At 37.4% G+C, this 12,116-nt stretch overlaps 1 protein-coding gene across 40 annotated transcripts in view; it reads right to left on the bottom strand.

Moving 5' to 3' along the window:
* Positions 1-4,330: 4,330 nt before the first annotated feature.
* NRXN3 (neurexin 3) overlaps positions 4,331-12,116 on the bottom strand; it is a 1,583,151-nt gene continuing 1,575,365 nt past the window's right edge. For 16 of the 40 annotated variants that reach the window (XM_040477865.1, XM_040477866.1, XM_040477875.1 and 13 more), the window contains one exon: positions 4,331-7,759. In XM_040477865.1, the coding sequence (XP_040333799.1) occupies positions 6,834-7,759 (926 nt within the window). In that variant the 3' untranslated portion in view covers positions 4,331-6,833. The remainder of the gene's footprint in view (positions 7,760-12,116) is intronic. The other 24 variants (XM_040477887.1, XM_040477888.1, XM_040477891.1 and 21 more) reach the window with 5 other exon arrangements.

Genomic DNA, 12,116 nt, shown 5'->3' with positions numbered 1-12,116 from the left:
AACCCTGGGTTCCCTTTAGCTATTCCTGTCTCCTATGGTCTCTCTCTCATATAACCCTAACATTGCTTCCAAATCCTGGCACCTATTCCTATGATTCTATCCTGCTCTGTGGTTTATTCTCTCACAGATTTATATGCAGTTTTACCTCACCCATGCAGCCACTTCAACAAGGCTAGAATTGATTCTGAATTCCTTTATTTCTTTGAGCTCTTGAAGTTTTCACCTTATCAACTCCCAATACCATATACATCTGCGATGGACCAAATGTGTCTTCTCCCTACCCCAAATTCATATGTTCAAGCTCTATCCACCATGTGACTGTATTTGGAGAAAGTATCTTTAGAAAGTAAAGTTAAAAGAGGTCATAAGGGTAGGACCCTGATCCAATTGAACTGTGTCTTATAAAAAGAGGAAGATCTCTCTTTCACACTCACCACCTCTTAGAACATGCATAGACAAAAGGACAGAGATAGAAGGCTGCTCTATACAAGGCAAGAAAAAAAAACCCTCATAAAAAAACAAACCCTACCCAATCTTGATCTGGGACTCTCAGTCTCCAGAACTGTGAGAGATAAATTTCTGTTGCGTAAGCTTATAGTGTTTTGTTGTGGCAGCCTGAGTAGGCTACAAGCAGCATCCTATCATCTTCTTCCTGAATTTCCATTCCAAATGCTTCTGGAAAAAAAAAAAAGGATAAAGTGGTTTGCTTCTCTAGAGAAAGCATTATATGATTGAAAGAACTCTAAATTTAGAACCACAAGATCAGATTTCAAGTGAAGAAATTTTAAAAAAATGTAGCAAAAATATAAAGTATTAGTTTTAATGCCAGATGACAATTGACCTCTTACTGATACTTTTATTAGCTGTCTTCCTAATAGGGTTATCAACAGACTTCAGCCATGTGCTCATAGTCTGTTAGTTATGTGACTTTGCCCTTATCTTGAACATTGAGGCACTCTCACTATAGCTGTCTCAACTTCTGTCACCTCCACTACAATATTATCAGCTGTTTTTTGTTGTTGCTGTTTTTTAATCCCACTCTCTCCTTTGTTGTTACATCAGAAGAATGATCTTCCTTTGCTTTGTTCAGAGTAACATCTCTATATGGAAACTTGATCTCTCCAATCATCCTTTACATTCTCTGAGAATGTTATCAGTTATTACCTTTCCCTTCAAACATGTTTGTGTCTTCTGCACTCAACAACAAAGTAGCCCTTGACCTTGAGCACTTCTCAAGACACTCTCCCATTCTTTCCTTGCACTGACACAATTCCAAAAACCTTCTGAGCCACACCATCCATAATGCACTTAATACATAGTCTGTGATCCATCCAAATTATGGCTTTGATCCTGCTTGATTCCATTTTAATGCTTTGCTTGGAACGACATGCAGCCCTGATCTCTGCTTATCAATTTTTCAAGTTTTACCTAACATGTCACCTCCTCTGTGAAACACTCCCTTAAGTAATTTCTTCTGAACCTCCAAAGAATGTATTCTGTACTTTTTGACAGCCAATTTGTATTCACCGTGGTATCATTATTTGTGTTCCTTTAGTATATTGTAAACTCCCTAAGCTCTCAACTTAAGATAGAGTCATCATTTAGTCAATGTCCAATAAATACATTAATAACCAAACTGATTTCAAACTGAATCATCAAGATGTTAACTGAACTGAGACAAGTACAGGGCTTGGATATTTTGAAGAAAGATCAAACTTCAACTTGAATAGAGTAAAGAGAACTTTGGCCTATCTGGGTCTACACCATACAAAAAGCCTTGTATCCATTATCTGTCTTCATTGAAACAAGTAGCAACAGCCAATAGTAGATTGGGTGGCACAGAAGTGTTAAGTGTTGGTTCAATTATCAAAAGAATAAATGCTTAGAGTACTTCTTGCATTATATATTAAATAGTGATATTTAGAAAGTTTATGGTGGGAAAGCCAATATAGAGTTTTGAAAGGGTGTCTAAGGCAATGACAACTCTGTATTTGGGAGGGATAGAAGACTGTCCTTTGAGGTACAGAACAGGTTACCATTTGAATCTTTCTTATGTTCCCTATCTGGAAGGAGCTGAAGTAATGGGTTTTGTAGGGGTATGAACATTTCTGTTGGAATACTCAAGAAGAGCTCAAAGAATCAATGTGATTTCAGTTATAGGGGAATGAAAACAATTATGATTTTAAGTGAAAGAGTATGATTGCTCTGAGGCTCTCTAATATGTATCCTTTCTAAACTTTTAGAAGGAATTTTGCCTTATTTTTTCCTAGGATAATACCAGATGATTAAAACAGCAATATTAGCTATCATTGTTTGAGGGCTATGGGCCTGGCACTGTGCTTATAACCAGGCACTTACATTCACATCAGCTCATTTAAGTATAGAACAGCACTAAGAGGAGGACAGTATCATTCCAATTTCACAGATGAAGCTAGAGTCACTGCACACCTTACTCAAAGTTTCACAGCTAGTGAAGGACAGACCCAAGATTCAGAGCCAAGATCTGAACTAAGCTTTTCTGATTCCAAAGCCTACTGCCAAAGTTAAGCACATTTAAAAGAGATGGTGTTAATCTCAACACTTTCTCATGGAAAGACAGTGAAAAAGTACTTCTGTCAGTGAATTTTAACCAATGTCACTTAGATCTTGATAAATATATCATATTAACCATTATTTGGAAATTTCTCTGGCAAATTTTCTCAAATCTAGACTCCCTTTACATACACAACCCAACTTCTGACCACTTGCTTAAAATGTGCTGTCAGAAAAAATGAATGCTACCATATTTCAACGTCACATATTTACTCATTGCAATCATGTTTGCAATAAAAGCATATGACTAGAAAAAGACTAGGTTTGTGTATTGTAAGTAGCAAACCCTAGTCATGATGTGGCAACATTGTTTGACGACAACTAAATAAATCTTGTTATTAGTGTAGAATTTAGGGCAGGATTTCTAATTCTGAAAGACAGCTACCATTATCAGAATAGCACAGGACTCAAAGTAAAGGAGTGTAACTTTGTGGAGCCCCTACTCTGTATCAGTCACAATTAAAACACCTTATTATTTCATTTTTCCGCAAAGTACATTGCAAGGCAAGGTCATTGAGATGTCACATTTTTCAGGTGAAGAAGCCAAATTTCAGAGAGACTGTGAAATTTTCCCATATATAGTGAGTAGTCTAGCTGGGGTTCCAACTCAACCCTCTCTGGTCTCAATGCCTGTACCTGTTCCATGGATTCCCCCTAACCTCCATGTCAACAAGGCCTAACTTTTAACATGACTAGAAGTGTATTTGCCAAGTTGTCATTAAGTTCTTTGTGTCTTGTTCTTTTCATCTTAAAATGAGGAAAATACTGTCTACCACTTGGGGATTAAACACATTACACAGATCTGAAACATTTGACACAGTACCTGGAACACTATGGAAATAAATGATTGATTTAACTTACATAAATTATCTGAAAGAGAAAGGAGGAAAGGAACTTTCCATAGTTTGACATCATTGAGCTCATTTTTTCCCATTCCTGTTGAGAATCAATAGCATAACCATTCAATGTAATGTGAAGGAACAAGGTTAACTAAATTTGCTTTTCTCTTTAAAAACTGGTAACCGATATATGGATAGAGCATACCAGTTGAGTTAACCCACATTTCAGGATCATGGTGAAATATGTGAAGTATCATGATGGATTGTCCAATTGGCAAAGTAAGCGTGTGCTTAGGGAACCAGCAAATCAAGGACACCTGAGATATGAGAAAAGTTCCAGCTATGATGAATGTTTGCAGAATTTTATAATCTGAAAATCTAAAACGAAGCTGTTAAAATTTAAGCACTCATTTATATTTTGCTTTTGGATTTAGTTTTTGTAAAAAACATTTCAATATGCCAGGAGACTTGGAGAGAAGGCATCTAAAGCTTTCCAGGGCTTAAGGCATTATATAAACAAGGTTCTGGAAAACTATTCAATTTGTTGATTTGCAGAAAATACTTTAAAGCTACCAAACATTTTAAAATATATATATAGTATCTAATCATCTTTTCCAGAATACAATGCTTCTATCTATCTTCTTACCTGTTCAGAAGGGTTTTCCCTCCTGCTTACCCTATCATAGCAATCTAAATAATAATGTCTCAGTTGACAGACATAGTTGTTTAGCCCATAAATATGCCAGTTTTGATAAATTTATATAAGTAATTAGTAACTAGTTAGAATATTTTATTTCACATGGTCCTAGCTTACCCGGCTTTTATAAGATATGACACATTTAGCCCCAGTGCAAGATCTATTACAAAATGTTTAGAAAATAAAAATGCCATCATCATACAAGGTTTTGGGAAGAACATTTTATTGCTAAGCATATCCTTGAACGAAAATGCAAATATGAACTAAAAGAGAAAGGAAAAAGAAAAAGCAGTAACTTCACAACATCATAAAATAAATTCCTTAAGAGTCTGCTCATAAAACAACAGGAATATGATAGAAGCTCACATACAGAATGCACATGTTCCCATAAAATTGTCCAAATAGAAACTTACACTAAAAGGAATATAACAAATGTATTTTTACTCAAATAAAAAAAAATGTAAAGAAAGAAAGCAGGAAATCAGTTCACAAGACCTCAAGACTCCAAAAACAGCAATCTTTTACAGACATCGAGATATAATCAACTTCATATAGGTTGGGCCATTTAAGTTATCTAAAATCGTGCTTTGATATCTCTTTATAATCCTGTCATTTTTAATGACAACAAAAAAATCCAAAACTCTTAACACATTGAAATATCAGATAATGAGGAACACCTCTTTCCATACACATTAGTAAAGGCTACCATTGTTTAGATTGCGCTTTTTGCCCCGTGTCTTTAAGGTATTTTTCAAAGTCAAATATTCATGCAACTTACAAAGACCAGCAAGAGTAGATTTCTAAATCTAAACAGCTGATTGATTTTCATCTGTACAAAAGAAATTGTATATATCCTACCCTCCAGAAGACATACTTCATTTTTGTGTGAATATTTGTCTTGCTTTGTCTCTTGCTTTTTGGATAGCTATGGCCACACAACCAATTTATTGTTTTTCTGTACATTGTTTCCTCTTTTCAAAAAGAAAGACATACAACTGGAATATAAACCAAACGAAATAAACAAATAGAAAGGAAAGAACAGTTCTTAAAGCAGTATGTACATAGGTGGCTAAGGAATTATACCAGCAAAAATGTAGTAAAATATGTAAACAAAATCTGAGAAGATTGTTTATTCTCTTTGACACAGTTAACTGTGACAAAACTAAAACTCACACTTTCTTCACATTTTAAGGTTTACTTTTTGTTGTTTTGTTATTTTCTTTTAAAACAACATTCTCATTCCACTTCAAGACTTTAACAGTTTTCCTGTTTCAGTCATCCCATCAAACATACCATGATAAATATATCTGTATATATATTTATTTATATATATATTATACTATTAAATTCCTTTTTTGTGTGTCACAGCAGCTTTATTCATTTATTATTTATTTATTTGTTTTTAGAAAAGATGGGTGAAGGGAGATGTGAGCAAATGGAAGGACAGAGTTATCTGTAAGTGTCAGGCTACAAAATTAAACCACTATGAAAAACATCATGTTGGGGGTGGGGGAAGAACTATGTATTTTGCACTCTGTCATGCCATGTTTGGCTTGTGTGACCTTTTGTTGTTCCATCACACATTGAACACCCCTATTGTCTGTTTTGATTCTTTAACAGACGATTAGTATTGTCTCATCTTTTTATATTTGCATGCATTTCAATCAGTCGCAGATCCAGCCCACCCCCTCTTCACCTTCCCTAGGAAAGGCTCTGTGTTAGTTTGTGGGGCTTTCTCCTTTACCACAATTTGGCTGGGCTAATGAACAGGAACAATATTGTTAAGTAAAGCCAATAGCTCTAATAAAGCCAGCCCTAACCCCATCTATTCAGGGTTTGGGTGGCAAATTCTGCAATTAGATCCTGAGGGACCAGCTTTTCAAACCAATACTATCATCCATCATGTGATTTTGCTATGTGTTTCAGCAAAGCATCGTATAGGAAACAAACAACAGATTCTAGAAATACCACAACCTGATATGTAGAGTGAACACCATGGTAGCTTTTGAGTTCATATGGCAATAGTCTCTCTTATTTTTGTTTTCTGAGTTTTTTGTTTGTTTTTTCTTCTTATGTCCAGTCATTCTCAAAAAATAAACAAAAACCCAAAAGCCATTTTTTCCCCTCAGATCTTGAAAAGTTACACGTACACTGGCCAAAACCAGATAAGGGTGGGTTTTTTTGTTTGTTTGCTTTTGTTTTTCATTTTTTTTCATTTTTTTTTTTTTTTTTTTTAAAAAAAACAAAAAAAAAAAAAAGAAAAAAGAAAACATTGTTACAGATTGTTACAGTCAAGCTTCACAAACATCATTACAGACTCACTTGGAGTTATGGAACAAGTAAGCCATGAAGTCTTCTACCTTGGGTGAAAAGTCCTCAAGAGAAGGAAGCTTCCAAGTCCGCGAAAGTGGGGGAGCCATCTGGTTGCTCCAGAGCGCGAAGTGTGTGCTTTATGATACAGCAGGGCAGAAAGAATGTTCTGTCTCCGAGCGATGACTGAATCAAAGCAGCCATGGCTGAACGTTTTAGGTACATCTTTGTGTGTGTCCTTTTAAAAATGGTTTTCCCCACCATGGTCATGGTACACCCCATCTCATAGTTGTAACAGTTCTGACATCTGTGAAACCTCGTTTTCCAAGTATTTATAGATTTCTATAGAAATAATTCTGTGTCATAAATTCACGTAATGATTGGCGGTGTCGTTTTTACACATAATACTCCTTGTCCTTGTTTTTCTGTTTCTTGTGGCCGCTCTTCGAGCTCTGCTGCTTCTCCTTGATGAGCGTGCCGTTGCTCTGGGCCGAGTTGCTGATGTAGTTCCGCGTCTCGTCCACTTGATAGGACCCCTCGTCCCTGTTCCTGTACTTGTACATGGCGTACAGGAGGATCAAGATGCAGAGGGCGGCAGCAGCCACAATGCCGACGACCATCCCTGTTGTACTGCTCGACTCCCGGATCACCTCTGAGGCCCCCGGAACCCGTCTGACTCCCGGCTCCGTGGGGTTTGCTGTGGGCACATTACGGAACATGGGGGAAGTAATTAGTGGGCTCTTCAGTTTGGTGCTGTCTAGCTCATAGGCAGTGGGCAACGGAAGCAAGACTATATCAGGCTGGGGTTTGAGATCACGGTTATTCATTTTGCCAGCTGGCAATTTGGGCACCATCCCAGACGAGGAGGAAGCTGTGAAGCGGATCAGCTCAGGGGACAAAGATGTGGTAGTAGTCCTACTAGTTTCGGAGACTTTGTTAGGTCTAAAGTCCTTGGATTCCCACTTGGGCGCATGTGCTTTGTAGCCACCTTCGAAGATTGAAGTGGAAAGACTCTTATCTGTTACCAAGGAGAAGGTGGTGTAAAAATCTTCATCATCAGTAGGGGGCAGGTTAGAGTCAAAGGTTTCCCCTGAGCCATACCCAGATATCACCAAGCCATCATCATCACAACCATCGCTGCCTTGGTCCGACAAGCAAGGTAACCCCGCCTCAGAGGTCATGGACAGGGAATCTTTGGTGGTCTCAATAATGGTGAGGAGGGGGCGAAAGGTAGGGGGGAGTGTAATGGAAGGTGCACGAGTAGCAATAGGAGGGGTAGCTAAAGGGTCTTCTACAAGAAGAGGGATAACTAATTCACCTCCTGGGATTGAAAAGAAAAAGAAAAACAGAATTAGTATATTTGTAGATACGATCCATAGTCATTCTCAGTGACTGTTTTTGATTGATTAGGTATCACAGATTATCATAGAATGACCTATGTCCACGCATGGATCCTTTCTTATTATAGGCTAACCATTCTAAGCTGATTTAGAGCCCATTATATGCCTCTTGCCACCGAAGTCTGAAATTCTTAGGTTTTTAAGATACTCTCAAGTAATTATTTAGATAGAATTCAAATACGCTGATTCCAGGATCTGCTTACAGGATAATGGCATTCAATCATTCTATTGCAAAAACTGACAGGCTAGCAAAACTCTGTGTGTGTGTGTGTGTGTGTGTGTGTGTGTGTGTGTGTGTGTACGTGCGTACATGCACATGCATGTGACTAATTTATGAACCCTAGCATTTCTTTGTTCTCTTTTTGGGTTTCTATGTATTTGCTCCCATGAGGATGAGTACGACATATTCTCCAGGTCCCAGAGATCAAGATCAAGGAATGTAAAAGACCTTGTCTTTAGTATTTTAAGCTACTACCTTTTATTTAACATTTATCAAATTCAGTGTACATTTACTATATGCTAAGTAAAGGGAACTCATAAGTGGTTAAAATGTTCATCTAACAAACTCATTCTATCTTTTCCAGAAATTGCCCTATTAAATGACAACTCACCTTGGTCTCACACTATGTTTATGCATTGCTTTTATGCTATATGCAATATATGCTGAGCTCAACACTAGATTTTTTAAATACCCCGACTAGATACCCATGATTTACTGGAAATTTAGATTCAGAGATGTAGAGATAGCAAAGTGAGTTTTTCAAATCAGTGATTCTTATCCAAAATGGGAAAAATAAATTGGTTTACCCACAGACCCTAGTTATTGCATTTATAAACATGTGGACTAGGTCAGGAAAGACAGTGCAGAATAGTTCACTAAATCAGAGTGCCTTCAAATCATGGGGACCACAAATATTCTGTGGTGCTTACTTAATTGTAGGGCCAAGTTTATTACTCATGTATGTAAGCAAGATAATCAAGGTCTTCTGTATCTCTTTACAATGTTATTTTTCAAACAGAGAAAGAATCTCCAGAAGTTACAGTTCATGTCTCCTCATTGAATTTATTTCCAAAATGTATTGTTGTTTTAAAAAAAACACTAGCCGGGAGGGCATGATGTTTCCCTGTTTCAGTTAGACAGTTGAGTTGCTAATATGATATTATTGTTGACGGCTTCTTTCTGAGCTGGGTCATTAAGCTCTCAGCCAGGTACAATGTTCTTGTCTGTTCTGCCCTCCATAGCAACTGCCCTGATGGGATGGTTGGTGTGAACGCCTGTTATCAGATGTGACTTTTGCTGAGGTACCCCTTATTGGTGACAAAGCCAGACATGTGATAATATCACAAGTTCTAAGTGCACAAGTCTTTAGTTTACATGGTCTTCCCAGGTTCTTCCTATAAAGATGGACTCACAAATAAGAACTCTCCTGCTTAGCTTTCCATCCATGTGTCTTTAAACATTTCCCTGTGCCTCAGTTAGAACTGCTGCATGTAAACTGTCCAGATTTCAGGTGTGCTAAAGAGAAGGGCCTTCTGAGAGGAAAGCTATTGCATACCTTCAAAGCACCCGAGAAGAACCATTTGTACCCATTTCAGAAGCTTTACTTCCTCCATATTTAGCCAATAACATTGTGTTATACAGAGAGAAACTGAGGTGGGGAGGGTGGCAATAATGTACATGATGTGTATTATTTGGAAGGGATAATCATCTCTGTCCTACCTGATGATGTTACCATACGTAGCAAAATAAAACAACCTTTCTGAGAATTTCAGGATGATGTTTTGGGTTATGCTCTAACCCCAAACTTCTCTTCCAGTGCTTGGTGTTTCAAACTATTGAGTAAAATGATCTTTGCAGATTCGTCATCAGACTTGCTTTACTGGACCAACATGCCTTTTTTTTTTTTTTTCTTTTTTTTTTTTTTTTTTACATTGTGAATATATATAATTCATATATCTTGCAACTGATTTAATGCATATTTTACAACTTTTTCTAGGTTTTATAAATGGGATTTGGAGCACAGTTCCCTAAAGGTAAGCCAGTACTAAAACTAACCCTGAGTTTCTCTCCTTATTCTTCTAGTAGGGTGGGGGTGGCAAGTGTTATATTTAAGGTGACCCATGGAAGAAGGCAGTGTGTAAGCAGAAAAGAGAAGGCAATGAGAAGAGAGAGGAGATGGCCCATACAATCTGTTTGAAGGTTCCCTAGAGATTACTCAGGGATGATTTTACTTTCCTTCAGAGAACAAGACAGGATTTTTTACCCATCCCACCTAGAACAAAGGTTTAGCACATGTGCTCTTTCCTGGCACAAATACTGACAGTATTTGTTCCTTAGGGAAATGATAAAAAATCCACTCCACATATATTAAGCAGAGAGGAAACTGGGATAAAGGATCAGGAATAGCCGATGTGTTGAAAGGCAAAAGCCTGGTATGGATAACTTAAATATAAAGGCAAATTGTTAAGTAGTGTGCTGGTGTCCCTTTAAGTGAGATTAAGATTACTGTCTTCACGATTACAGAGTGGCATTCATTTGCAATTTTAGTGTACCATCTGTGACACCCAACCGCAGTCTTAAATTTGAAAAAAAGGGGTGGGGGGGGGAAGGAGGCAATCTAAAGCTTCTGCAGTATCTTTGTTGTAAAAAATCTACAAAATCTACAAATTGCTCACTCTGCAGTTGAATCGCCCCCACTTTCTTTTGCTATTCACTTCTCAATTCAACACCTTTTAATCTTTCTCGTGTTAAAACAAATAACTGAAAACCATCACTTTCATAATGAAGTGGAAGGAGAGTCCTAAAGCTCGCTGATTTATAAAGAGCTTCTACTAAAAGGTTCATGAGCCCCTAAGTGAAATGATAAGAGCTTATTTCCAAACCAAAAATGTTAGGTATGCTATTTTAGAGTTTAAACAAAAGAATGTGTCCAAATTACTAATCTTCAGTTTTCTTTGCCATTTTGTTATTAATCCTGGCAGCAGTGGTAGAAAATGATAAATGATGCCCCCTGTCAGGGAAATGTGAGCCCCAATTCCAGTGGGAGAATAGTAGAAGCTTTCATAATCCACCCCCTTTCCTGCCCTCTCAAGAAAATCGGAAGAGTGTCTTCAGCTTAAAAGAAAGTCAGCTGGGATGCAGGAATTGTTGTTACAAATGGAAATTGGAGTAAAAATAGGTGGAAAATTTTAGAGAATAGTGCAAGGTGCCTGGGACAGGTGTGTGAGGGTGTATAATCTACTTTAATATCAAATTCCATCTTTAAGATTTAGGATGATTATATAGTGTCCTAGGGGATATGAGGGCACACATCCTTTGAGATGAGATGAGGGATGTATTTTTCCATGATTAGATCCTTAACAGAAATAACTTAGACTGTAGGAAGCTATTTAAGATGTTATGTTTGTTTTAATCCAAAGTGATTGTCCTCAGAAATGTTGGAGCAGCTATGTTTTTTTCCCCCAATGTCCAAAGACTATGGAGTCAGTGATCTACCAGATGTCTATGCTTATAAAGATTCATATTCAAAGCAGCCTAAAATCATAAGGGGTTACAGGCAGAGGGACAGAAAACCTGTAGGCCATCAACACCCTAATTTCCTGTTCCCTCCCCAGAATTTGTCTTTGGCTTGGAATAAGAACTATCTTTATTCCTTAACCTTAGCATTTTAAATCAGGAATATATACCCGTTTTTGACAGGGTTGTGCTTTTCTTTAAACTAGAGAGATCACTAGGGATATAAAAGGTCTATTTTAGCCCTGAAGGCTGCCCTGCTTTTTTGCTTTATGAGTGTATTTATAGATATATAATTCATGTGTCTAGGGCTGATATCCAGCAAAAGGGGCTCTCTGCCATCGAAAAAGACAGTGTATTAAAAATTTAATAGAACTCTTCTGAACAGTGAGAATTTCGCAGGTGATAGTGAATGTAGTGGGTCATCTGAAAAAACAAGGGCAGCATGAAATTTCAATGTGGCTCCAGCCTTTTCCTCTCTGGAGACATTCAAGTCTGAGAAGTCACAAAAATACCAAAACAATGACCCTAAAGAGCCAGACTGAGAGAGGACACCATGCTCCAATTCCTTGAATTTATTTTATTTATATTTAGGTTCTTTACCTCATCTCTTATTTGCATGTTTCTAATTCACTACTGAGATATAGTCATGTAATACGGAAAAATCATCCTTTTCCCCCATAAATTAGTTGTTGAATGACATTTACTTAATTACTTGGTGCCAAAGCAGTGTGTACTTGTAGCACATAAAGATCCTGAAGTCT

This window comes from Herpailurus yagouaroundi, unplaced genomic scaffold (assembly GCF_014898765.1).
Source record: "Herpailurus yagouaroundi ecotype Mexico unplaced genomic scaffold, PumYag 141, whole genome shotgun sequence".
NCBI classification, from domain to species: Eukaryota; Metazoa; Chordata; class Mammalia; order Carnivora; family Felidae; genus Herpailurus; species Herpailurus yagouaroundi.
Note: the sequence above shows the minus strand (reverse complement) of the source record. Positions and strands in the feature narration are given on the sequence as shown.